Below are 25186 nucleotides of genomic sequence, written 5' to 3'. Positions count from 1 at the left end.
TTAGTTTGCATGAGTTTTATCTAATTGACATTATTGCATCGCTTATATTTTTGTCAAGCCTGATAAATTTTGTCATAAAAGCAAGACATACAATCCAACATTCCATCGTCAGCTTCGTCCACATTTATGTTCAGTCTGTGGGTAAAGTTTTAGCCATCTATAATTCAATCCATCTTGGAATGTTATGAAACTTCGACAGAAGCTTGATATTTGGTATGAAGTTGCATTGGCATTGGCACATCTCATTTTCGTGGAGATTATTTGGCCCCACTCCTCAGTTATGGTCTATTAACTTTGATACTTTTTTTACATGTTTTAGTTTGTGATTAGGTCTGTTCAATTGGGACCACTAGTGGTAGGTCCATGATATTTGGTATGCAGATGTATTAGAATTAGCTTATCTCATTTCCATGGAGATTTTTTGGCACCACCCCTTCATCATGGTTCTTGGACTTTGAAACTTTTGTATAGTTTACAAGTTAAAGCTTGTGTTTATGTTAGTTTAAAGGGAACCACTTATAAGTCAACGGTATTTTGTAAGCAGTTTTATCAGCATTGTCATTTCTCATTTCCATGGAGGTTATTTTGCCCTGCACCTTCAGTCATCTTTCATTGACTTTGAATGTTTTGCATATTTTACATGTTTAGATATTGCTATTTAAATTCAACATTTGCGTTACTATCAAAATTACAAAAAGGCAAGACATATCTCGGTGTCAACAGATTATTCCATATTTTACACATAAAGCTTCAAATTTCAGGGGTTAGAAGATCTGGATGCTTTATACCTTGTATATGGATGTGTTATGTTACAAAGTTGAACTCATTTTCATGGTTCATTAGTCAATTGGAACAATAAGTCAGTTTCTCAAACCCTATAAGCAATAGATCAAGTGTATTTGGTGGATTGAATGATCCCAAGTTGTACATGTGTGTCTGGAAGAGTGTATCTGCTCATTTTCATGCAAAGGTCTGTTTTACCAGGTACTATAAACATTAGCTCTTTATCCAGGGAATCAGTTGCACAATGTTGTGGACACTCAATTAACAGATGTTTATTCTGCTGTGGAATCATTCAATACTTATTTTTTGATTCAGCCATGCTGGATCTATGTGATCATTCCGGATTTTGAGATGGTGCAGAATTCTAAGTTGAAGACATATGAAACTAATTATGTGTTTTTATGACTTGCAGAAACTTTATACATCATTTTAATCATTAACTGCCAACCATTGACATGTTATTTGCCCTTAAATTAAGAAATTAATTATTTTAGATATACACTAGCATATAGTTCCTTTGTAAATCAAAATTTATGACAATTTACAGGACGTATTATGGTATACCGTTGACCGTCTGTCCGTCCGTCCGTCCGTCGTCAACATGTCGGACATTAACTTAAAAACGCTTTAACCAATATGCATGAAACTTTATTGAATTGTTTATATCTTTTGATGTGAGCTCCCTTTCGTTTTTTATAAATTTCAGATTTACCTTTTCCTAGTTACAGGGTTTTATTCATAAAAAAAGGGGGATTTTCCAGTTTTCTGACAATAACTCAAGAATGCTTTCACCAACTTGCAATAAATTTTGGTGAATTGTTTATACCTATTGACATGAGCTCCCTTTCGATTTTTATGAATTTTAGATTTTATGTTTCCGAGTTACAGGGTTTATTCATAAAAAAAGGGGGATTTTCCAGTTTTCTGACAGTAACTAAAAAATGCTTTCAGCAGTTCTCATGAAACTTTGGTGAATTGTTTATATCTGTTGATGTAAGCTCCCTTTAGAATTTTATAAATTTTAGATTTTAAATTTCTGAGTTATAGGATTTTATTCATTAAAAAAGGGGGGATTTTCCAGTTTTTCGACAATAACTCAAAAATGCTTTCATCAGTTCTCATGAAACTTTGGTGAATTATTTATAGCTATTGATGTAATCTCCCTATTGATTTTCATAAATTTCAAATATGACATTGAGAAGAAATTGAACTTTATTTGTTTAAAGTCTGACATCAGATTTACTTAGTATTGCACTACAGCACAGTGTATTGCACAACAGCAAGAAATCTTTAATTGAATATAAATTCAATTATTCGTCATGAAGGTACCCCCATACACCTTATTGCTATTTGGAAATCTGCGCCGGTTGACCCGACAATCTGCCCCCCTTGAACTTTTGATGTCATACAACAATCACTTTTCCATTGTGGCGTCAGATATTTTCTGTTGTGACGTCAAAATTTTACGGGAACCTTTGTGATGTCCAGTAATGGCAGACAAATAGCGATAAGGTGTTTTACAACCCTCGAGTATGGAACCAATAATTCGTTGCCGTCAATCATTCATGAAACATTTCAGAAAATGACCATTTGACGCCTGACGGAAAAGGGCATTCCTACCCTCGTACTTTTGTGTAAAAACATTAAATGAAAAACAAAATATTATTACCAACAGCAAATCAGTGGTTCACGATTTGGGTCAAGCACATACAGAAAATGAACGGGTTTGAAATGTTAACAAGTGCTCAAAACCCAATCCCTGACCTGAGACAAATCTGCATTGGATATATTCAGCATTTTTCAATATATGTTTATATCATATACAGTTATACCAAATATGGTATCAATAAGCTACAATGAACAAAGTGTCAATATAAAGCACCTGAACCTGATCTGGGTAAAAATAAAGATAAATCATAAAGAAAAAAAAATCAAATACATAATAAAATGTGGCTGGAACATGCTCTCTGCTTAAACTACATGCTAACTTAAACCTGGATGAAGTAACAAGGGGGGCAAATCTAGTACAAGGCGTTATCAATAAGGTACAATGAGAGTTGCCTCCCATTGTACGCAATTGACAACCAATAGTGTTTGGCAAAAGGTGCTTTATTATAATAATGCAATCATATACAGTTATACCAAACATGGTATCAATAAGCTACAATGAACAAAGTGTCAATATGAAGCACCTGAACCCATCACACATCGTTGTCAATATAATGGAATTTTATTCGACTGTCATACAAGTGAGAGGTTTAGCTAGCTATAAAACCAGGTTTAATCCACCATTTTTACATAAGAAAATGCCTGTACCAAGTCAGGAATATGACAGTTGTTATCAATTCGTTTGATGTGTTTGAGCTTTTGATTTTGCCATTTGATTATGAAACAAGAGAAGATGCTCTTGGTCCCTTGCTTTTTAATATTATGGTAAGCAATTTAATATGAGAAGTTCAATTTGAAAATTTATTTACAATAAAAGTTGGTAATGTTGAAGATAATATTTGAATGTATGCAGATGACATTATCATATTGTCAGAAAATAGTGAGAGACTTCAAAAATGCTTGGATAAATTATATAATGTTTGCTCTTCCTGAAATTTGCAAGTAAAAGAGGATAAATCAAATGTTGTTGTTTTCAACTCCAATGGAAAAACTTTCGTAAATGTTTTTTTTGTCTTGCCTGTGACAAAAGTCGCAGAATGTGAGACATAGGGATTACAATCTGGCGATGGCGTAAACTATTTTTTAAAGCTTTATATTTCAGAAGGTAGAAGACCTGGATGCTCTATACCTTGTATGCAGATGCCTTGTGTTACAAAGTTTCCATCTGTCATATGTCCATTGTCCTTGACCTCATTTTCATGGTTCAGCAACTGCTTGAAAAAAAAAAGTAGTTTTTTTTGTCATGTTAATTTCTCACTTATTATGGCTAATAGGATAACTATATTTGGAATATGGTTTCTTGCAAGGTCTGGCAAGGTCTGCATGTTTGTCAGACAGGGTTCACTTGACCTCAACCTCATTACTTGGATCAATGATCAAGGTTAAGGTGTTATACCACCAAATCATAGTACGTCACATCCGGTTGCATACGAAAAATTCCTTTGAATTTGACAGTTGTAGGAAATTAATCCTACATTTCATTGCAGTAAGAAAAATTTTATTTGGTGTTTCTATAGAAAATTTTTGGAAACTTGAGGTAACATGGTTACTAAAGCTTGTACACAGGAAAAAAAGGGGTGAAAATTTGATTGGTTAACTTCCAGTGATGGTTATTTTCTTATATGCAATAAAATGTTATGTGAAATTTTGTCTATAGTACTGGACAGGATAAAACTTTACTCATGCCAAGTATTTCTTTATTTGAAACAAAGATAAATTCTGCACAATTTTTTTGAAAAGTGCAAATTTAACAAAGACTTATAGGGGAAATCAATGGTGGTATTACACCTATTATGGGAAGCTGCACATGCACCTTTGACCTTATGTGTACTCTCATTTGTTAAAATTTCATGCTATTTAAGTGAAATATTACAAAAATGATATATTCTGAGTGGATTGAGACTCAAAAACACATTTTATGAGAAAATTGCCTTGAAATAGGACTCTACCATGAATATTAGTAGACAGAGCAAGCCATACTCAGTGTTTTGAGGAGCTTTTTCTGACTTTTTCTCCTAATTTCTTATGTGTTGCTATAATAGAAAACTTTTTCCCAAGTAATACTTTAATAAATATATAGTTATTAGAAAATGAAATTATTTTTGAAGCAGTAACAACAAATTATTCTCTAAAAGGGAAGCTTTTTATGTCCCTCTCTGGAACGCGGCATAAATTTAAGTTTTGCGTAAGGACTTATTGAAACCTCCATGGAGTCAGTAAACTTTTATATGGATAGTTCATTCAGCTTGAATACTTCAGTTACTCATTTATTATCACATTTCTTTCATAAATGAGTGAAAGTTACCCCAAAATTTTTATTTATTGGCCTAAAAAGTAGAAATTTTGAGGAAATAAGAGGTATAAATGGACCAAAAGGGTCCTTATAATGAAGACAAAGAGGTCCATTAGTGGTATTTATCATCCTAGAGTCACCTTTTGTATCATATTCAACTGTTTGTAGGCCGATGAGATAAATATTTCATCATTTATTGGTCCACACTATATTCTATCATGATGCGGCTTGATTTGGATTTTTCGAAGAAATTTTGCTCGAATCGCTGTAGATGTCGTCTTACATTATAATAGATTTTTCTCAAACTATTGAACTAATTATGACAAAACTTGACAGTAATGCTTAAAATAACAAGTATTACAAAGGAAAAAATCACATTCAGTTTATTCAACAAAAAAGTCTTCTTTAGGTGTAATACCACCAACTCATAGTACGTCACATTCGGTTGCATACGAAAAAGGGTCGAAAAAAATATTCCCTTGAATTTGACAGTTGTAGGAAATTAATCCTACATTTCATTGCAGTAAAAAATTTCTGAGTCATAAACATATATCTTGGGTGTTTCAAAGCACCCTTATTTTTTTATTTGGTGTTTCTATAGAATATTTTGGAAACTTGAGGTAATATGGTTACTAAAGCTTGTACACAGAAAAAAAAGGGGTGAAAATTTGATTGGTTAACTTCCAGTGATGGTTATTTTCTTATATGCAAAGAAATGTTATGTGAAATTTTGTCTATAGTACTGGACAGGATAAAACTTTACTCATGCCAAGTATTTCTTTATTTGAAATAAAGATAAATTCTCCACAATTTTTTGAAAAGTGCAAAGTTAACAAAGACTAATAGGGGAAAATCAATGGTGGTATTACATCTTAAGTCTATGTGGTCAAGTCTGTATTTCAGATATTATATGCAATAGGTCAACTATGATTGGCATATGGAATGATTGTAATAACTTCATATCTGACTGGCTGGTTTCATCTGACCTTGGCATCGTTTTCATGGTTCAATGGTGAATGTTAATTTTTCTGATTTTTTCTGTTTGTCAGATACTATAGCTATAAGCAATAGGTCAACTATATTTGGTGTATAGAATGATTGTAACATGTATATGTCTGTCTGGTAGGATTCATCTGACCTTGACCTCATTTTCATGGTTCATTGGTCAATGTTAAGTTTTCATGGTTTTGTCTGTTTTTTAGATACTGTAAAGCAATAGGTCTACTATATTTGGTGTATGGAATGATTGCATGGTGTAAATGTCTGTCGGACATGGTTCATCTGACCTTGACCTTGACCTCATTTGCATGATTCAAGTTATTAACATCAATTCCCTAATAATAAAAAAATAGCTTCCTCGTTAATAAAAAAAAATGCCTTGATGGAAGAACAAACTCAATGTAAAAGTTGTTGGAACTTATAGAAATTCTAAAAGAAAATGCCTTGATGGAAGAACAAACTCAATGTAAAAGTTGTTGGAACTTATAGAAATTCTAAAAGAAAATTGATGTATTTTTTTTTTATATTTTTATGCAAAAAATAAACATCAATTATAAGTTGCTCAAATATTATATTACAATGCAAGATCATGTAATTGATGAACTATTATCTATAAGATTTTATCAAGGAATTTAAATATACAATTCCTTGATTTTATGTACTATGTAATATTGTTATTTGAGGACCATTTCATTAAAAAAAAAATCATTCATTCAGGACCAGGGAGACAAATTGTTACTAATGAGCCACTTTAAATAAAGATTATTTATTTATACCATACTTTATGAGTTTTTGAGAGGGTGCAGCATAAACACAAACCACGCCCCCTTTTCGATAATACCACGTGGTGAAAGCATTGTTGTTGCTAACGATAACATCTTGAAAACGTCCGCGTATACTAATGAAACAATATAGTTCTAAAGATCTGTTTGACAACCCTTTTAATTTTGTGAAGTCAGAAATACGAGTAATAGTCATATAATATTTTTTTTATTCTGATTATAAAGACGAGCGCCTATACATAATGGAAAATACAGCATGACTTTTATTAAGAACGTAAACCGGAAGTTAAAGCGCAGTAATATTTCACACAACATGGTTTCCAGCGGTGTACACAAACTGGTCTAAGACAGAAAAAAAATGGAATAACTTCTAAACATGTAATTTTCTGTATGTGTCAGTGAGAAAATCAAAAAAGAAAATGCCTTCGACAAAGGTTAACCTTTCCCAAATGGTCGATCTGGCCTTGGGATCACCAGAAGTAGGGTCTGTAAATTTCAATGTTCTTCACACATTACTACATGCTATGCTTAAACGTCTAAATATTGTAGACGTACAAGCGGATATAAATGAATTTGATCGGGATTTTTTGTCAGCATCTAAAGCTAGAGAGTTATCAGTGCTAAGTGATGTCGATAGCGGTCGTGGAGAGGATACAGAAGACACTCTTAGTGAGAGGTCGTCCGCAATGCCTACTCCTAGTACAGGGAGAAAGACACCTTATCATCATCTGGAAGTCAAAGTTGCTAAATTACAGGAACAACTTGATAACATTACATCAGTTCCATCAAATCAAGACTTGTTTGAAAAGACAAAAACACAATATGCAGAAAAACCGATTGGTGAAATGTGGATGAATATGCAACTGATGAGCCGCGTGGAAACCAATGAAAAAGGAATAGCAAAGGTACACATGTATATGAACTTTTGAGAGTAAAAATATGGCTTCATTGTACAAAAAGGAAGGGTTTATATATAAATAAGAAGGTCTGGTATGATTGCCAATGAGGCAATTCTTCACCAGAGATCAAATGAAGTCAAAGGTTAGCAACTATGGGGGGGGGCGTACCTTTATCGGGACTCTGGGATCGGGTGTTTTTAAGCTCTGGATTTCGGGATTGATCCTTTCGGGATCCAGGAATTCTTTTTTCGAATTTCGGGATGTCGGGATTTAAATTTCTTTAAATTCGGGACCTCAGGATTTCATGTTTTTAAGCCGGGGATCAGGACCCCTCTGACCCCCCCCCCCCCCCCAAAAAAAAACTATAGCAAGGACACCTTACTGCCTTCAATAATGAACAAAACCCATGCTGCATACATGTAGCAAGCTATAAAATATAAAATGCCCAGAAATTATGTGTGTATCAATTCAAAAGAGAAAGTCTGATTTCTGTACAAAAACAAAAAAAAAACAAATATGATATACATGTACTGCAACATATGACAACCACTGAGTTACAGGCTCCAGACTTTTGTTCTATTTTCCTTGCATATAAATTAACAGTTTTTTGCTTATGCATTTCAAGAGCTGTAATTTACGAATTTCACATTCATGCATTTTCCCTAACATTTCCTATCAGAAAATTCAGACATTAGGGGATGATTGTTTTATGATGTCATTAACATTTACGCTGATTGACATCAGGTCAACTGGGAACTCATTCATAAAAAAAAATAATTTGAAATTGGTCCATTAAATAGGTACATATACACCAGCTTTTCTTGATAGACTATCATGACTATGAGAAAAAAGTAAAAAGGGAAATGAGTTTATGAAATATATGTACTGTTTTGTTTATCAATGTCATATAGACAAAAATTCACTTGACCTGTAGTTGATTTACAAATGTATAAGAAGAAAAACTAATCAAGAATGTCAGCAACTGAATTAAACATTTGATAAAACAATCCTAAAAAGTTGACTAGACTTTTTTAGATTTTGGTCATAAAGATGTTGCTGGGATTTGAAATAAAAATGTAATATTAGAAAATATACTTGTACATGTAACTGACAACCCATATTCACACTGGTATTAAACTGCATATACACGAAATTAGTTTTTAGTCTGTGGTTAGTAGTATATAAATGACTTAAAAGGCAACATTTCCTGCTACTGTTTGCTTTATGATTTATTTTTTTTTACCTATTTATTTGTCTTCTATTTTTGTACTCTGTTGCAACACAGTGCAGACTTCAGAGGACCTAGAAATACAAGGTTGGGAATTGCTTTTAAAATCTTACCTGCCATCTTTACAAATGTCTATATTTGTTTTGTAAAATGTGGGTTAAGATATTCTGATGGTAATTCAAAACTATGTGGTATGTTGTCAACTTCCAACTTGAGAATTAAATTTAAATTTTAGTGAAGGATTAATTTTATCTCTAAGTATTTTTTTTACTACCAGTACTTTAGTTTTATTAAAATCTAGTTTCACTCTTCAAATTTTGGTACTAAAAGATGCTAGTAGCTATTTTGCAATGACATAAAATCAAGAACTTAAAAGTATTTCATGCAAGATATGACCTTGCATTTCCCAAAAAATGTCAGAAATGGAATTTGAAAGAGAATGCAAAGCCTCATGTTATAGGTCGAAGTTAAATCTGAGGTGTAGCTTACAATTTTCTATTAACAAGTTCAAGTTATTATACCAAGAAATGTGTATTTACAACATTAATTTTACATGTGTGGTCTAATTAGATTGTCTAAATGAAGTAATTTGGGCCTTGTCATGCATGTCGTTTATTTCAGATATTTATCAGATTAAGTAATTTTACTTATTAACACATAAATAACACAACAAATTTATTTCTGCATGTTTGTAGATTTGTAATTATATAAAACTAAAATTGTCTTAAGATACCAAAAAAATAGACAGCATGCACCCATGTAAAATGATCCCTTACATGCTTTTGTACATGTAAAATGATCCCTTACATGCTTTTGTACATGTAAAATGATGCCTTACATGCTTTTGTACATGTTAAATGATCCCTTACATGCTTTTGCTTTAATGTAACTCCATTGATTTAAAAAAGTAAAAGGTTGTCCTGTGACAATTAAAGTAAACTGGGAAATTTTTACTTATTTTTTTGAATATACATTTAAAAAGATAAGTATGATTGCCAATGAAACTATTCATGATTTGTAACCTACATGCATGTACATAAAGGAGATGTACATGTATGTTCTCTCTGTAAATTGTAATAGTGAAATGGATTATATAATGTACATCATTCTCAAAACTCCATAGAGGGAAAAAGTTTGGACCTCATTTCCTTTGTGAAAGCGACATTCCTCTGTCTGTTGAATTACACATATATGATTGATCAGGTCTTTTAACTGAATGCCGGGTTAAATATATTGATATATAAAACATTGAATGTGTAGTCAGTGTGAATTTTTCATGTGAAATTGATAAATTGATAAACTTTTCTGATAGATTTTTTATAGTATGATAAAAGACTATTGTTCAGATGTGTCCAGTAGGATTGTTTTTCACAGACTGTTATTGTATATACCATACATTTGATTTTGTTTTTATCACATTTTAAAAGGATATCCAGTTTATGAAGTGATACACCCATAATGACTCAAATATTTACATAGATTTTACTGTACTTTGTTACAAAGCATGTGTGTGACATTTGATAATATTGGTAGATCTTTTTTAGATACTGCTTGAACTTGAAGACAGTTGGTATTACTGTTATTATATAAAAAAGCAACTACATGTACTTTAAATCTATCCTTTCTTTCATTGATATTCAAAATCTGAAAAAGAAGAATGAATGATTGAATGAATGTATGGGTTATCAATGAAAAATAGTCCAAAACACTAGCTTAAAAAAGGTCATTCCCCACATGCTTAGAGATCCCAGGTTTTCTTTTTTTTACCAATGTAAAACCAATGAAATGTATTTTTACATAATTTTTAGAATGACCACAAGGTTGTAATTTGTTATTCTTAATTTTGTCTTGTCAACCAAGCTGGACACTTTGATTTGAATTATTGATAAACTTACGTTACTTCATGTTTAATAGATTTAATTTTGACAAGAGGTTAAATGCTTACAGACTTTTTCTAATCTAATGAAAAAATTATTAGTAAATAATTATCAAATCTTTGTCAATTAATTTTTACTAGATTGTCCAGTTTCAAAAGTTCATGTATAGGATGAGTAGTTAATGAAATTTGAAATTTAACTAAAATGTATTTAAGCTTTAATTTATTTATATTTATAAGAATATTATATAGTTAGCATTACTGAAAATAGAAAATTTTATGAGAGAAAATGACTAAATTATTTATAAATTTTCAAAACTGTTTTATATATTAAATATAAACTGGAAATTTCAAAATATATATCTACATGTATAACATCTCCTAGATTTAACTGATAAATTTGAAATTTCCAATTTACAAAATAGATAAATACAAAATGAATAGTTTCAACTTATATTCTTCTTCAATTGTATTTAATATCATTTCAATGATAAAATATATTTATTTTCTATTGTTCAATCATAAAAGTATTGGAAATTATGAACAGGGTTTTTATATGAAGCTTTTACAAATACCATTGTATTCCAAGTTTCTTTAATTGGACCTTTAAATATTGACTGTAGACATATACCTATATGTCGCTATAGTTTAATCTCTAAAAAAGATTTTCACATAATGTTTATAAACACATGAATCTAAGGGTATTTTGTTTGACCATTGGGTTGTGTATAATACATATACAACAGGGTATAACAATGGACAAAATTACATGTATTACTGTAACAATGAATTGGCAATAATTACCATTTAGGGTTTAATTATGCATAAGTATTCTTAGACTGTCACTCTAGAAGGACATGAAGTGTAGTTCAACAAAGAAGATTTCTTTTTTGTGTCAAAGCCAGGCATGACAACGTTTAGTACTAACTGAATGCTTTTTGTGCAGTTGTCAGCTGGACTGTGGAACTAAAAGGAGAAGGAAACCAAATTATAATGTTTTTATTTACAGAATTTATTCTTATTAAAGTAGTAATAAAACATCTCTCCCTGTTGAAATAATTCCAAAAGGTCATGAATTTGGAATATTTTGATAAATCTTTTTAAATATCCCCTCTGCAAAGGCATCTGTCATTTTTCTTAAACTCGATATCACTACTACCATTCTATTTACATTCAGCATCAGTATAAAAATAACTCTCTTATTCATCACTCAAACAAACAAAAACTTTGTAGAGTTTTGATGGAGAGGGAATCAGATAAATAAAGGTTAAGATTCTAAATGAATTAGAACCAAAATATAAGGCTGAGGAAAGTAAGTTGCTATTCCATAGCAGCGTCAGTATAACTGTCATCACATCAGTTAGCTATTAATTAGAAAGAATGTAGCAATTTTGGAAATTGTCAGTAAATGCTGAAAACCGTTATAACAGAGGAATATGTACATATACAAATTCATCCACCAAATCTGCATGTTTCTCTTGTTGCAATGTACTAAATATTGCCCATGATATTTATGGGCTAAATTGTGTTAATCCAACATCAAAAGTTCAAAGAGAGCTAGCTTAATTTAGTTGTGATGTGTTATTGTAAATAAATAATGAAGATCAATTAATGCTGTTAACACCATTTTCATGTATCATGGAAAGACATAAATAGTCCATTGATCCACTGTGCTCAACAAGTCAACTCATGACAAATAATTGGTTTGACATATTAAAATTGAGAATGGAAATGGGGAATATGTCAAAGAGACACCAACCCTACCAAAAAGCAGGAAACAGCCCAAGGCCACTAATGGGTCTTCAATGCAGCGAGAAAATCCTGCACACGGAGGTGGTCCTCAGCTGGCCCCTAACTAAAATTGTGCGCTAGTTCAGTGAAAATGGACGTCACACTAAACTCCAAAACATATAAATGAACTAAAATTAAAAAACATACTAGACTAACAAAGGCCAGAGGCTCCTGACTTGGGACAGGCGCAAAAATGTGGCAGGGTTAAACATGTTTTGTGAGATCTCAACCCTCCCCCTATACCTCTAGCCAATGTAGAATAAAGAAACACATACTAGTAGCAATACGCACAGTAAAACTCAGTTTAAAAGAAGTCCCAGTCCGATGTCAAAATAGGTAACAAAAGAAATTAAGCAAAATGACAATGATACATAAATGAACAAAGGACTACTAGCAGTTACTGACATGCCAGCTCCAGACCTCAATTAAACTGATTGAAAGATTATGTCTTCATCATATTGTATAGACATCTGTCTGTTTTCGAAGACTATATGTTGTCCTGTACATGTTGATGTCTTTTTGTTATTCATTGTGTATACCCCACATCTCCTTAAATTCATATTCTATGGGCCGACTTTAAACACATGAATACAGTTTTACTCTTGTCCCTCTTACTGAAATATATCAATGGCTTAGACTAATGACAGACTAAGTTTAAGTTGTACCATTCACTTTTGAAAGAACTACTGTTCTTTGAATCTATTTTAATAAATTTAAAGAAAACTGAACTAGTTCATACTTTCAGTGCCATCCTTTTATTTCTAGTGCCATGAATTAGTACAAAAAAATGTATTCAGTTTTATCCAAAAGTATTAAATACAAGCTGTTAAGGTAGATAGGGTGTCTTCCTCCATCTTGGATTTTGAAATACCAAAAAACAATCGGTCTAGATCTTTAAGAAAATGTGCAAATTTTGAGAATAGTAGTTAATTCATGTGTAAGAATTTTCATTTCAATATAGAAAATGACATGTTTTATCATATTTATGGTTGTATTTTACAAAAAACAGAATACTTTTGTTTGATTCAATTTTTTCCAACTTTGCCACATAAGGGGAGGCAACTCAAATGTAAGGGCAGATAATTCAGATAAAGTTACTTTTACAATAGAATGTGTTAGGAATTTACCTATTTTATTATGTAGCAAGAAAAAGGGTCCCGTGACCCCATTTTTTCTTTTTCTTATCTGAAAGCATAAAAATAGAGCTATCTTCTCATATTTTATCTCAAAATTCTATGGTGTAGTTTTCGTTTTATAGCAGAAAATTGGGTTTTCCATGCATAATCTATACAAAATCTGTCAATTTTGTACAACCTGTAGTGTGAAAATAAGCCCCGTGACCCATTCTTTTTATTATTTTTTTTAAAAAAGCTTGATATTAACTACATTTTGGCAAATTATTAAAAAATTCTATGGATTATAATTTACACACCCCATCTACCTTAATAGTAAGCAATGAAATTGTTTTAAAATATTCCGTATTATTGGGCAAATTATATAAAGTTGATAAAGTATAAGTTTAAAGTGCTTTTCTTCCATTTAAGAAGACATTTCAGAATGGCAATATGAAATTTGGAAAGTAAGCAAGTGTATTTACTAGATATAAGAATAGTAATACTGTCTGTATAAACCCTGTACAACAGAAATTTTTGTTGGATTAATCTTATATAACCAAGAAATCTATATATTTTTTTAAAACAAAATTAAAGTATTAATTTTTTATATATTGTAAATTTGTTATTGCCATAAAACAAAAAATACAACACAGTCATTTGTATTTGAAAAATCTATTGACCCCACATTTAGTCCTCCTTTGATTGCTGTCGATACTATTAACATTTATATAAAGTACCTTTCATTTCCCATGGAGTTCTTATGAACTTTTTTTTATAATGTACGAATCAAATGTGATTTTTTTTCTAAATAATAATTACAAGCCATTTGGAACTGTGTGAAGTCCATAAAATATTTGCTGATGTTAAAAAAATAAAATGAAAGTTCTTTAAATAAAATGGTTTATAATAACTTCAAATCATTTGGAAAGAAGCACAAATAAATTTAATTATCCGTTACAAATTTTAACCACCTTAACATCTTTCAAGTTTTAACATTCTTCCCTAATGTGTAGATCAATTGAAAATTCTGGATACATTTATGGTATTATGCAATTATTTTTTTTAATTTTTTATGTATTTAACTATTTATGATTGTAAATTTATATAGAATTGTCATTTTGGTAAAAGCTCAAATGATCCTTTAAAATTTTTAATTTGGTAAAAGTATAAAATATGACAGTGTCGAATGTAAAATAGAAGATAAATACAATAATAACAGTCTGAAGAGCAACATATTTTTTGTTTGAAATAGGGTATTCAATAAAACAGTACTCTTTGTAGTATTGATCACAGTGATAGAAAGTGATTACTTATCTTTTGTCAATTCTATTGATTATAAGCATCAGCTCCAGAACTATTCTTCTAAAATCACCAGCAGAAATGATTCAATTTTATGACCTTGTCATCTTAAGCAAGAGTATACATGTATGAGAAATAGATTTATTAAGTCTGTGGTCTGCATGATCATATTTTAGTTTTTCCTAAGTTTGTCATAAAAAATGTGTCCATTTCATACTGAAAATCATAGTTATAAAAGAGAAAATATACTATGCAAAACAATGGATAGCTCTCTTATATGACAAGTCTAATGCATAGATTTGTGTACATAAATGTTTGACCCCACCAAATTGTGTGTCTGTACCAAGTCAGGCTATAGATCTGTACCTCATTTCTTCTTGTTTGTCTTTGTTGGTACATTTATTTATCAGAAGAATTGAGCGTTGTTGGGTTCTGATGTACTATGTAATATGTTTAGTGATTCCTATTATCATTATAATGTGTTCTAAGCATTCTACCTAAATGAACAATATAAATGTTAATATTCAGTTGAAAGCTACAAAATGTACATGTATGTGTATAATGGGAAGTTTTCACTTATTTTGCATGAGGTTTCCTTATGTGAACACTTCACTGTCCATTTAAAAGCATTGAACAAGGCCATGATACGCAAATAATGAACACAGCGTAAATTAAACTGTCCCATCTAAGGCCAAAACCTGTAAAATAACCTAATATAAGGTATTTAGCCAAATTGCAGCAGGGAATATGTTGAAATTTTTTTTTATTTATTCACAGTGTATGTCAATGATTGAAGATATGATGAAAGAAATGCAGTCATTGAAAGATGCTAACAAAAGTCTTATGGATAAAGTAAAAGGGGTGAGTAAAATTAGAACTAGAAAGATGTTATCTAAATGTACAAAGGGGATGAGTTAGATTTGAATTAGAAAGATACTAACAAAAGTCTTATGGATAAAGTTCAGGGGTGAGGAATATTAGAACCTAATAGATGCTGACAAAAGTCTTATGGATAAAGTACACAGGCTGAGTAAAATTGGAACCATGCTGATGTGACGTAGGTATTCTAAGGTTAAGGAGTAGTAGAACCTGACTGGAATCTGTGTTACTCAGGTATTTCAACTGAAAATAGTACAATTTACAAAAGAAAGTCGAAAGCTCTGAAATCTGTTACTCTGGTATTCACATTGAATATAATACATGTACTAAGAGTGAGTAGGACCATGCTGAAAATGTTACTCAGGAATTTAGAAAAGTTTTAGTGTGCAAGAAATGAGTATCATTAGAAATATACTGGTATCTGGTACACAGAAATTCTGAATGATTACAATACTAGGAGTAATGCTATTCTTTATCAGGGTCCATTAGCAAGAATGTATAAAGTTGGTTTTCCAAAGTTATGGTTTCCTTTCCTTTCTCATATATATGTTTTCTCCATTTCAGTTGAACCTTGATGATTTGATGAAGAGATTAAAAGATTTAGAATCCAAAATGGTAAGAAATTGTACATTAATTTTAAGATATATTTTAAATTAATTGTGGATTGTGTACTTTGTGACACCAGGTATGTAGTGTGGATTGCCATTGATGCAATGATAGCAAACATATTTTTAAAATAAAATTTTCAGCTAGGTTTTCAACTTTAAGATTGATAAACCACAACATCCACACAATTTTATATCCATGAATAGATGTTTTGAATGAAAGAAAAATAATGAAAACCAATTACAGTATTAAAAAAAAGGAAGGTACAGTTTCTGGTTTTTTTTTTATTTACATGTATGTCCTGAATATGAATAAAATATATCAATGTTTGAAAGAGTGCAAACTTGTTGATTGCATATATTTTTCCTTGATCTTGTCAAGGAAGTTTCTAGTTGCCAAAGTTCACAAAAATTTTTAATTGATTTTTTTAGAATGATGTGAATGACAGATTTAACTTGTTGCCTTCGCCTGATGACTTTGCCCAGTTTGTAACATGGGCAGGACTAGAGGATGCTCTTAGTGGTATTAAAAAAGACTGGGAAAACATGCAGCAACCAACAGAACGAGTTGTTATAGAAATGTCTAGTCAAACAGAAGCTGTAAGTATTTCCCCCGATCATATCTATAGTATACTCTGGGCAGAGACTCCACAGGTAGCTTCCTTGTTTGGATTTCCAATTAGTGTTACCCCCATCCTCCCCTCTCCAAAATTTTTTTTTTTATTTGTTAATATGATGAAAAGAGCAAAGATCTTCTGGTCACATGTAATACGATTGAAATTTAATTGTATATCTAATAGGTTTAATGTAAGTCATTTCTCATATTCTGTGCTTTATTTCTCAGTTCATTCCAACTTTGAAACTACTGATTTTAGATGAGGTCTGCAGGTATTGAGTCTAGTAATAAAAACAAATCAGTATATCAACAGAATCAGATGAAGGATTCAGACTATCATGATTTGCACACCAATGATCACAGTATTCAGACTATGGATTCACACCATAGTAATCAGTGTGAAGATTCACACTGTAATCAGTCCAAGGATTCACATTATAGTAATCAGTCACATGGTTCACACAGTGGTAATTGGTTTTCACCTAATAATAATAAGATGAAAGATGAACAATGCAATAATCAACCTGCTTCACAAAACAAGAGTCAGTCAAAAAGTTTAGACACCACTGATCAGTCTAGTCAAATGAAGTCTTCATCAAGTAGTCAAATGAAGGGGTTACACCATAATGACCTTCCCAAGGTCGTCCACTACAGCAATCAAACAAAACCATACAGTGAGGTTGCCAAGGTATACACTCTGGTGTCCTGTTTTGTTTTCACCTATCTTTTCCGGTATGGAAACATGCATGGATAGACACTTCCAATTATGATTTATTGGACTGAAGCAAATTTTGCATGGTGTGTCTTTTTGTTTGTTTGTCACTTATTTTATTGATGAAGTTATTTTGATAAAAAATATTGAAACCCCATTGACTTTTTAAGGTGAAGATATATTTAAAAATTAGTTAAAATGATACAATAAAAAGGTTTAATGAAAAGTTAGTACCTATTACCACAAAGACACCTAAATCAAATAAAAAAGTAAGCACAGAGGAAAAATACAAAAAAAATCACTAACATATAAATGTTGGTTGAAGACAATCATAAAAAAACTACCATTTTTTGTAATTTGGTTGAACTTGAGGACAAACAATCATTACAGCTCACAATTATTTTTTTAATATTATGTGCTGACAGTCAAACACAACGAGCCAGCCGTAAAATCATCAGGAAAACACTATCAATTCAATCGATTAATCTTACATACATATACACTGTTAAAATATATCATTACATCTGATCCATTCATAAGCCAGAAAGGGATTTTTGAATGTTTATTAAAATATTTCTCTTGACGTCTGTAAACAGAGAAATTTGATTGTCTGTTTATTTTTGTTTGTAAGACAATACACAGAACAGCTTTCATCATGAGATATTGGATATAAATCTTGTTTACTTTTTGATAAGGAGGTATTATTATTTGTAAATATAGGAGAGACAATATAAATAGTTTTATGATTTTGACATTTGATCAAGTGTAAATTCATTGCTGTTGTTTTAGTCAGTATATCATAGATCATATAAAGATTAGAAAAATCAAACAATGCACATTATATTGTAGATCTCCATTTCATGATGATTTGTGATTAGTTTTAAGGGTACATATGGAACACAGTTCTGTAAATTTTAACTCTTTGTGTAACCTTGTGTTACTTCAATAGGGAGTGGGGAATCTGTAATGTTTTCGAACGCTGCAATGATGTTATTTTAATCTTTATTTTTAAGCAATTAAGAATGGTTAGTATAACATATAATTGGTTAATGGATGCACATATATGCATAGAGGGGAGAAGCTAGAAGTTAACATATTTTGTGATTTGTTTTTATGTAGCTTTTTGTCAAATAACTGGTTAACCATTGCTTCATAAACGGTAAAAAAGGTTTCTGGTTTTTCGTTTTGTAAAACTTTATAATTATAAAGAAAACAGACAGCCATATGTACTGTAGATTTTTGTTTCATCCCTGTGTTAATGCTAAAGATCATATGGTTTCAAGGATGGAAGCCAAAATGACTTCAATAAATTGGTCCTATTCAAAAGAATATTGAGTAAAACATATTATAAAGTTCAAATTTGCTAGCAGCTGGTCCGAGTACACAGTTATCGTCCTTTGATTTTCGTTGTCCACGAATAAAGTCCCTAGTGTGGACAGTGTGTTGCTTGCCAATTTTTTTAGTACCCCTTCCAAATGTATTCCTTCATGTTTTATGCCTCAAATAGCAAGTAGGGGGATGAAATTACACTGTAAAAAAATTTGGGTCATGAATTGTAAAGTTAAGTAGTGATTTGGTCCAGCTGAAAAAGGTTAAAAATTAGCACTTCGGAAGCTGTCAAAAGATTTCAAGACCCCCTTAACATAGAATTGTCCATATTTTGAGTTAGAGCCGATGAAGTTTTCTATAATTTTGATATGATTTGTCCCAAAAGTAGTACAACACACTGTAAAAATATTATTGAGAAAGCGCAGGTGGGATTTTTTTTATTTTCATTTATTGTCTAAAAGAAATGCACTACGAAATAACTGTACTCGGACCAGCTCACCTACTTGTTAAAATGGCAATTACTGATTTTTTTGTACCAAACTATGAATAAATATAAATGTGAATACTATTGATTGCATGCATACATCACATTTTTTGGCAAGCCTTAGTTTTATTTATTCGATATCTCACAAATTCATCAAGGTTTATAAGTGATATTTTCCGTTTACAAACTTCTTTTAAAGTACATGACCTATATGATATGTTTTCTTATTTAGGCCTCCGTTTTAATTACCCATAGTGCCATTTGAAGGGTTTTGTCACTGCAGTATTATTTAAATAGCGAACATAGTTCATCAACATTTGAATCTTCCTGACCTACATTTTACAGATGAGTGACTCTAGTTATGTTTCATTTGTTGACAAGTGGTTGGTCTTTCAACGATTTTTATTGTTGAGCATCTTGCATGCAGACATATTTTCTACTTAGATCAAGAAATGATAGTAATGTTAGTTAATTTGATATTTAACCTGGCTACAATAATGCAGTTACTTATAAGTCCCGACCGTGCAAGGGCTGTATAGCCAGTCAAGGTCGTTAAAAACTTCCATTTGTACTTATAAGTCAGACAGACCTTGGCAAAAGTCCAGAAAAGTATGGCTCAGTTGTTAGATGACATGAATGACTAATATGGTTAGAATACCTTCACATTTTATTTATTAAAAGAATAGCCCTAAGTGTATTCAAGAACCTTTTGATCCAGATTAAACTGCTGCTTTCTCAGACCGAATTATGTTAAATTATGAGGACCTTTGTAATCTCATCAAAAATAGTATAAAATTTGTAATTTGAAAAGATAATTATTGAAATGAAAAATGAATATGTTGGCCATAACTGTTTGAATAGGAGTGTAATATACAAAGCAAACAAGATAGCAATTGTTAAAACACTTGAACAATATACCACATCAAGGTTATGTTTTTAAACAGATGACATTTTCTATGTTATAAATTTTAATTTTGGTTTTATAGTATCAAAAGAGAGCTTGTTTTAAACCTTTTCTTTGAGATAATTGAACATTGAAAACTTTAAAATTTGTTATATAAGGTGATAGTCTTGCCGTAAGTAAAATTTAAAATCACTTTGATGAGATGAAATATTTGATTTATAGACGTGCCGTTATTAAAAAGAAAATATGTTAAAGTCACAAAGTTCAGAAAATGAAAATAGGCTTTCAGTATTAGATTCAGGTAAAATAAACACTATCAATAAAGTTTATATTATATTGATGTGAACCTGATGGCAATTATATGGATACTCCCCAAACTTAATAGCCTAATATATAAGTCAGGCCTCAAATTGGATTAATGTCTATATAAACACATTATGTTAAATCTGTGTGCTGTCACCTTGGGGATTTAAAGAAGTTTCTTTTTACATGATTTGGTGCAAATAATTATAATTAAGGTGCAACATATAATTTTGTATGCAGGACAAGTTTTACTGAGATGATGCTTTATATTTGTGAATTTAAAATTGCATGTTTAAGTTTAATAGTTGATAAAATTTCCTCTTGTTACCTCACATTTAAGAAGTGGCTAAACTTATCAATTAAATGGACTAAACATGCATTATATTATGTGACTTAGGGAAAATTTTAAAAGCCTTTGTATTGTAATAAAATCCCCCTTGTTCAGACGGCTGTTTAAATTTTTAATTATATTATATATATATAAAAAGTTTTTTTCACAGATTAAACATTTGACAAGGTTAACAATCTATACACTTATGATTTGTGTTGGAAATCTTTCTGTTGCCAACAAAGTTCTTTTGGTACAGATATGATTGTCAGAATATAATTTATATATTGAGATCCTTGTATGGTTATTATTTTTTGAGAATATGACACATTTTTCTCTGTTGAGATATATTCATTGTGTTAAACTTTTAAAATGAAACTTTCAATTGTTACAATAAGAATGTTTTCATCAGTGTCTTGGTTTTGACGGCATTTCCCAAAATGAAAAGAGCTGTTATTCGCTTTGTTAAAGAATAAAGAAGTATTACTAAATCAAATATTATATCTATATGATATACATGTAATTAAATTTATTCACACAAGGTAACTTTGCTGACTTCATTGAGTCCCTTTTGTGTCTACATTTTAAAGAAGACTGGTTTTAATTCATAATCCAATCTCAGTTGTTTTCCGAACTTATCATGTCAGTCATATAGAATTATCCTTGCATTTGGCTGTCAATTTGTTGTCTCGCTTGACGGAGTCAAAAAGCGAGACATAGGTATGCTTTTTCCGGCATCGGCAGCGTCAACAATGTATTAGTTTGTGATAAGGTCTAGTTTGTGGTGAACCACAAGTTGTAGGTCAATCATATTTGGCATACAGTTGTATTAGCATTGGCACATCTCATTTCCATGGAGATTATTTGGCCCTGCCCCCTCAGTCATGGTCTATTGACTTTGAAACTTTTGCTTATTTTACATGTATTAGTTTGTGATTAGGTCAGTTTATGGAGAACTATTAGTGGTAGGTCAATGATATTTGGTATACAGTTGTATTAGCATTGGCACATCTCATTTCCATGAAGATTATTTGGCCCTGCCCCCTCAGTCATGGTCTATTGACTTTGAAACTTTTGCTTATTTTACATGTATTAGTTTGTGATTACATGTAGTTCAGTTTATGAGGAACCATTAGTGGTAGGTCAATGATATTTGGTATGCAGTTGTATAAGCATTGCATATCTCATTTCCATGGAGATTATTTAGCTCAGCCCCCTTAGTCATGGTCTATTGACTTTGAAAATTTTGCTTAGTTAACATGTATTAGTTTGTGATTAGGTCAGATCAAGGGGAACCATTAGTGGTAGGCCAATGTTAATTGGTATTCAATTGTATAAGCATTACCACATCTCATTTCAATGGAGAATATTTGGCCCCATCCCCTCAGTCATGGCCTATTGACTTTGAAGCTTTTGCTTAGTTTACATGTATTAGTTTGTGATAAGATCAGTTTAAGATGAACTGCTAATGTTAAGTCAATGATATTTGGTATGCAAATTTATTTGCATTTGTAAGTATCTTTTCCATGGAGATTATATAGCTCCACCCCCTCTTCATGGTTCATTGACTTTGAAACTTTTACATAGTTTACAAGTTAATGTTTGTGTTAAGTTTTTTAAAGGGAACAACTTAGAATAAGTCAATGATATTTGGTATGCAGTTGTATTAGCATTGGCACATCTCATTTACATGGAGATGGTTTAGCCATGTACCTCAGTCATGGTTCATTGACTTTGAATATTAGCCTAACTTGTTAAGTATTGCCATTTTAATTTCAAAATTTGCATAATCAAAATTATAAAAAAGCGAGACATATCTCTGTGATAACAGTTTATATAACAATTTGCATTTAGGTCTATTTTTAAAAATTAATAGTACTATATCAATTCAATTCAAAATTTTATTGGCATATAAATCAACTAATATGATTTTTGACAAAATAAACAAAACACAGAGGGGCGGAAGGACCTTTTTTCTGGACGTCAGGATAAGGTTTTTATTTTAGCAGGAAATCGAGATTGAGCCTTTATTTTTCCCAGAAATTCAGGATTTACCCTTATCAAGACTTTGGAATTAATAATTAATTTTTTGGGATCCAAGAAAAAATGCTTTATTTTTTTTGGGAATTCAATACCGTTAAGATTATGCTTTGATCAACATTTCAATTTAGATTTACCTGGATATTAAAAAGTTTGACATTTAATGAAACATAAAAAGGATATCAGGCTAAAAATATGTTGTGTTTTTTTTTCCTCAGTAATATATATTAGACAACACTGTACACTAATATTTAAGCTACCTCATAGATTTTATAGTTGGATCATGCATGTCTTACAGACATAGACCAGGTAACCAAGTAAAGTAAGGTTCTATTATTAATTTATATTAGTATTTGACAAACAGTAGGTAATTCTGAAAGTGAAAGAAAATGAAAGTAAAACACCCTTTGAATTGAAAATTAAACATCTGACCCTAAATAAGGTTCTTTTAACTTGTTAAATACTTCAACAAAAATTAAGCTTGAAGTTTGTTTTTACACTCCAAGTCTTGGACAAACAGAAAATATTTCCATTTTTTTACCTTTTACAGGTGAAGTGTACTTTTGCAGTGATGTTTAAATTGAAGAAATAATCAATTCATCCTTCACATATTTGACCAAACCCAAACATGTTTTAATTGTTCATACAAAATGTATATTTCATAGTTTAAACGCTTTCTGTCTGTTAAATATTTTAATATTTGTTTTTGACAGAAAGTTTCACCCACAAAACTGACGTCATTGTCATTCAACTTTTCTTGGACGTCATTTTTATCTTAAAGTATGAAAGTTATAATTACTTAGATAAGAGTACAAGTTAAATACAAAAATTATATTTCATTATGTTAGATCTATGACATTTGTATATTAAAAGTAGACCAAAAGTTTAAATCATTTTCTATTGTAAATATATCAAAATTAAAAAGTTTGTACTAAATAAATGTTTCATATGTTATATTTATGACTATTTGTCAGGGATATTAGAATATTATATTTTAAAATTGGTTGAAATTATTTTAAATGTCTAGTTAGCGATTCTAATTGATGTTATTTCAACATGACTTTTTTCCACAGAAACGACAATTTAAGGTTTGTACAACGCATGGTCAGACACCATATTTGCATGAGTGACTTTGTTTCCATGGCTTTCTGTTGCTATCAAGATGAATATTTGTTTATGATCTATCAGATGAGCTTGTCATTAAAGGATATATGTAATCAATATTTCTGCATCATTAATTGTAACCTATCTTATAGAAGTACAAGCGGAAATATCATATCTTTTTTGGCAAGATAATGTCACAGAAAGTCAATTTTTATTTCAAACTATATTATGCTTAAGTTCAACAGTACCTGGAAGTACAAAATGTATGGTGATGGTAATTATATACAGTGGTATGTGACAAATGTATGGCATGTTCTGAGGGATTCACAAAACATAATGCATTCACACAAGCTAATCCATAAATAACTAGCACAGCATACAGGTATAATGCATAGTTACGTCAGAAAAAATCTAATTTTGAATAGATACACTTGCTTGAATCTATCAACTCTCCAAACTTAAAGATTGGATATGTTACATAAAATATAGAATGTGTTAAGGCTGAATTTTACATGAGGTTTTACAAAGTTTGTTCTGTAGTGAGGACTGATTTTGATGTGAGCTGAAAACATCCCAGTGGTGTGTTTGTCTATGTTTTTAATTTTGTTATAGCTCACTAACCAAACCAGAAAGATTATTTGTTTTGTGAAGAGTTTATGTAGTATTTCATGGCTGTTATGTAAAAAATATGTTTGTATGAAATGTATCTTTTGTGATCTGTCCTATGTACTTAATTTGAAATGATATTTATGTATAAAAACATTGAACATTCCAATATCTTCGATCATCTAAGTTTGTTTGGATAGAAATTTTTACCGAACCAAATGACCATTTTAACAGTTAAGGAACTTGTTACATGTATTAACAAAAAGTGACTTTTCCAAGTGTCTTTCATAAAAGGAGTTTGCTATGATAAATTTCCTGGAATCTTTATATAGTCTTAAAATAACTGAAAGAGCATGGGCTCCCTTTTGATTTTCTCTTTTGCTATTCCAGAAATATGGGCCTTTATACTTTGTATATTTTACCTATTTGTTTTGACTATAAAATGATGCACAATCTTTAGATAGTTTGTTTAATCAATTTTCTCTGATAGGGACTACATTCCAACTTACAAGTATGTCCCATATATACAGGATATGTTCATAG

At 30.9% G+C, this 25186-nt stretch overlaps 1 protein-coding gene across 8 annotated transcripts in view; it reads left to right on the top strand.

Moving 5' to 3' along the window:
* The first annotated feature begins 6654 nt into the window (after nt 1–6654).
* The window catches only part of LOC127708654 (glutamine-rich protein 2-like), a 52231-nt gene continuing 33699 nt past the window's right edge, over nt 6655–25186 (top strand). For 2 of the 8 annotated variants that reach the window (XM_052213722.1, XM_052213718.1), the window contains exons 1-5: nt 6677–7430; nt 15511–15594; nt 16177–16227; nt 16650–16817; nt 24007–24021. In XM_052213722.1, the coding sequence (XP_052069682.1) occupies nt 6945–7430; nt 15511–15594; nt 16177–16227; nt 16650–16817; nt 24007–24021 (804 nt within the window). In that variant the 5' untranslated portion in view covers nt 6677–6944. Of the gene's footprint in view, nt 7431–15510; nt 15595–16176; nt 16228–16649; nt 16818–24006; nt 24022–25186 lie in introns of all 8 variants that reach the window. The other 6 variants (XM_052213723.1, XM_052213720.1, XM_052213724.1 and 3 more) reach the window with 6 other exon arrangements.

The sequence above is a fragment of the Mytilus californianus genome, unplaced genomic scaffold (genome assembly GCF_021869535.1).
Source record: "Mytilus californianus isolate M0D057914Y unplaced genomic scaffold, xbMytCali1.0.p SCAF_7, whole genome shotgun sequence".
NCBI lineage: Eukaryota > Metazoa > Mollusca > Bivalvia > Mytilida > Mytilidae > Mytilus > Mytilus californianus.
This window is presented reverse-complemented; position numbering and strand designations above follow the sequence as displayed.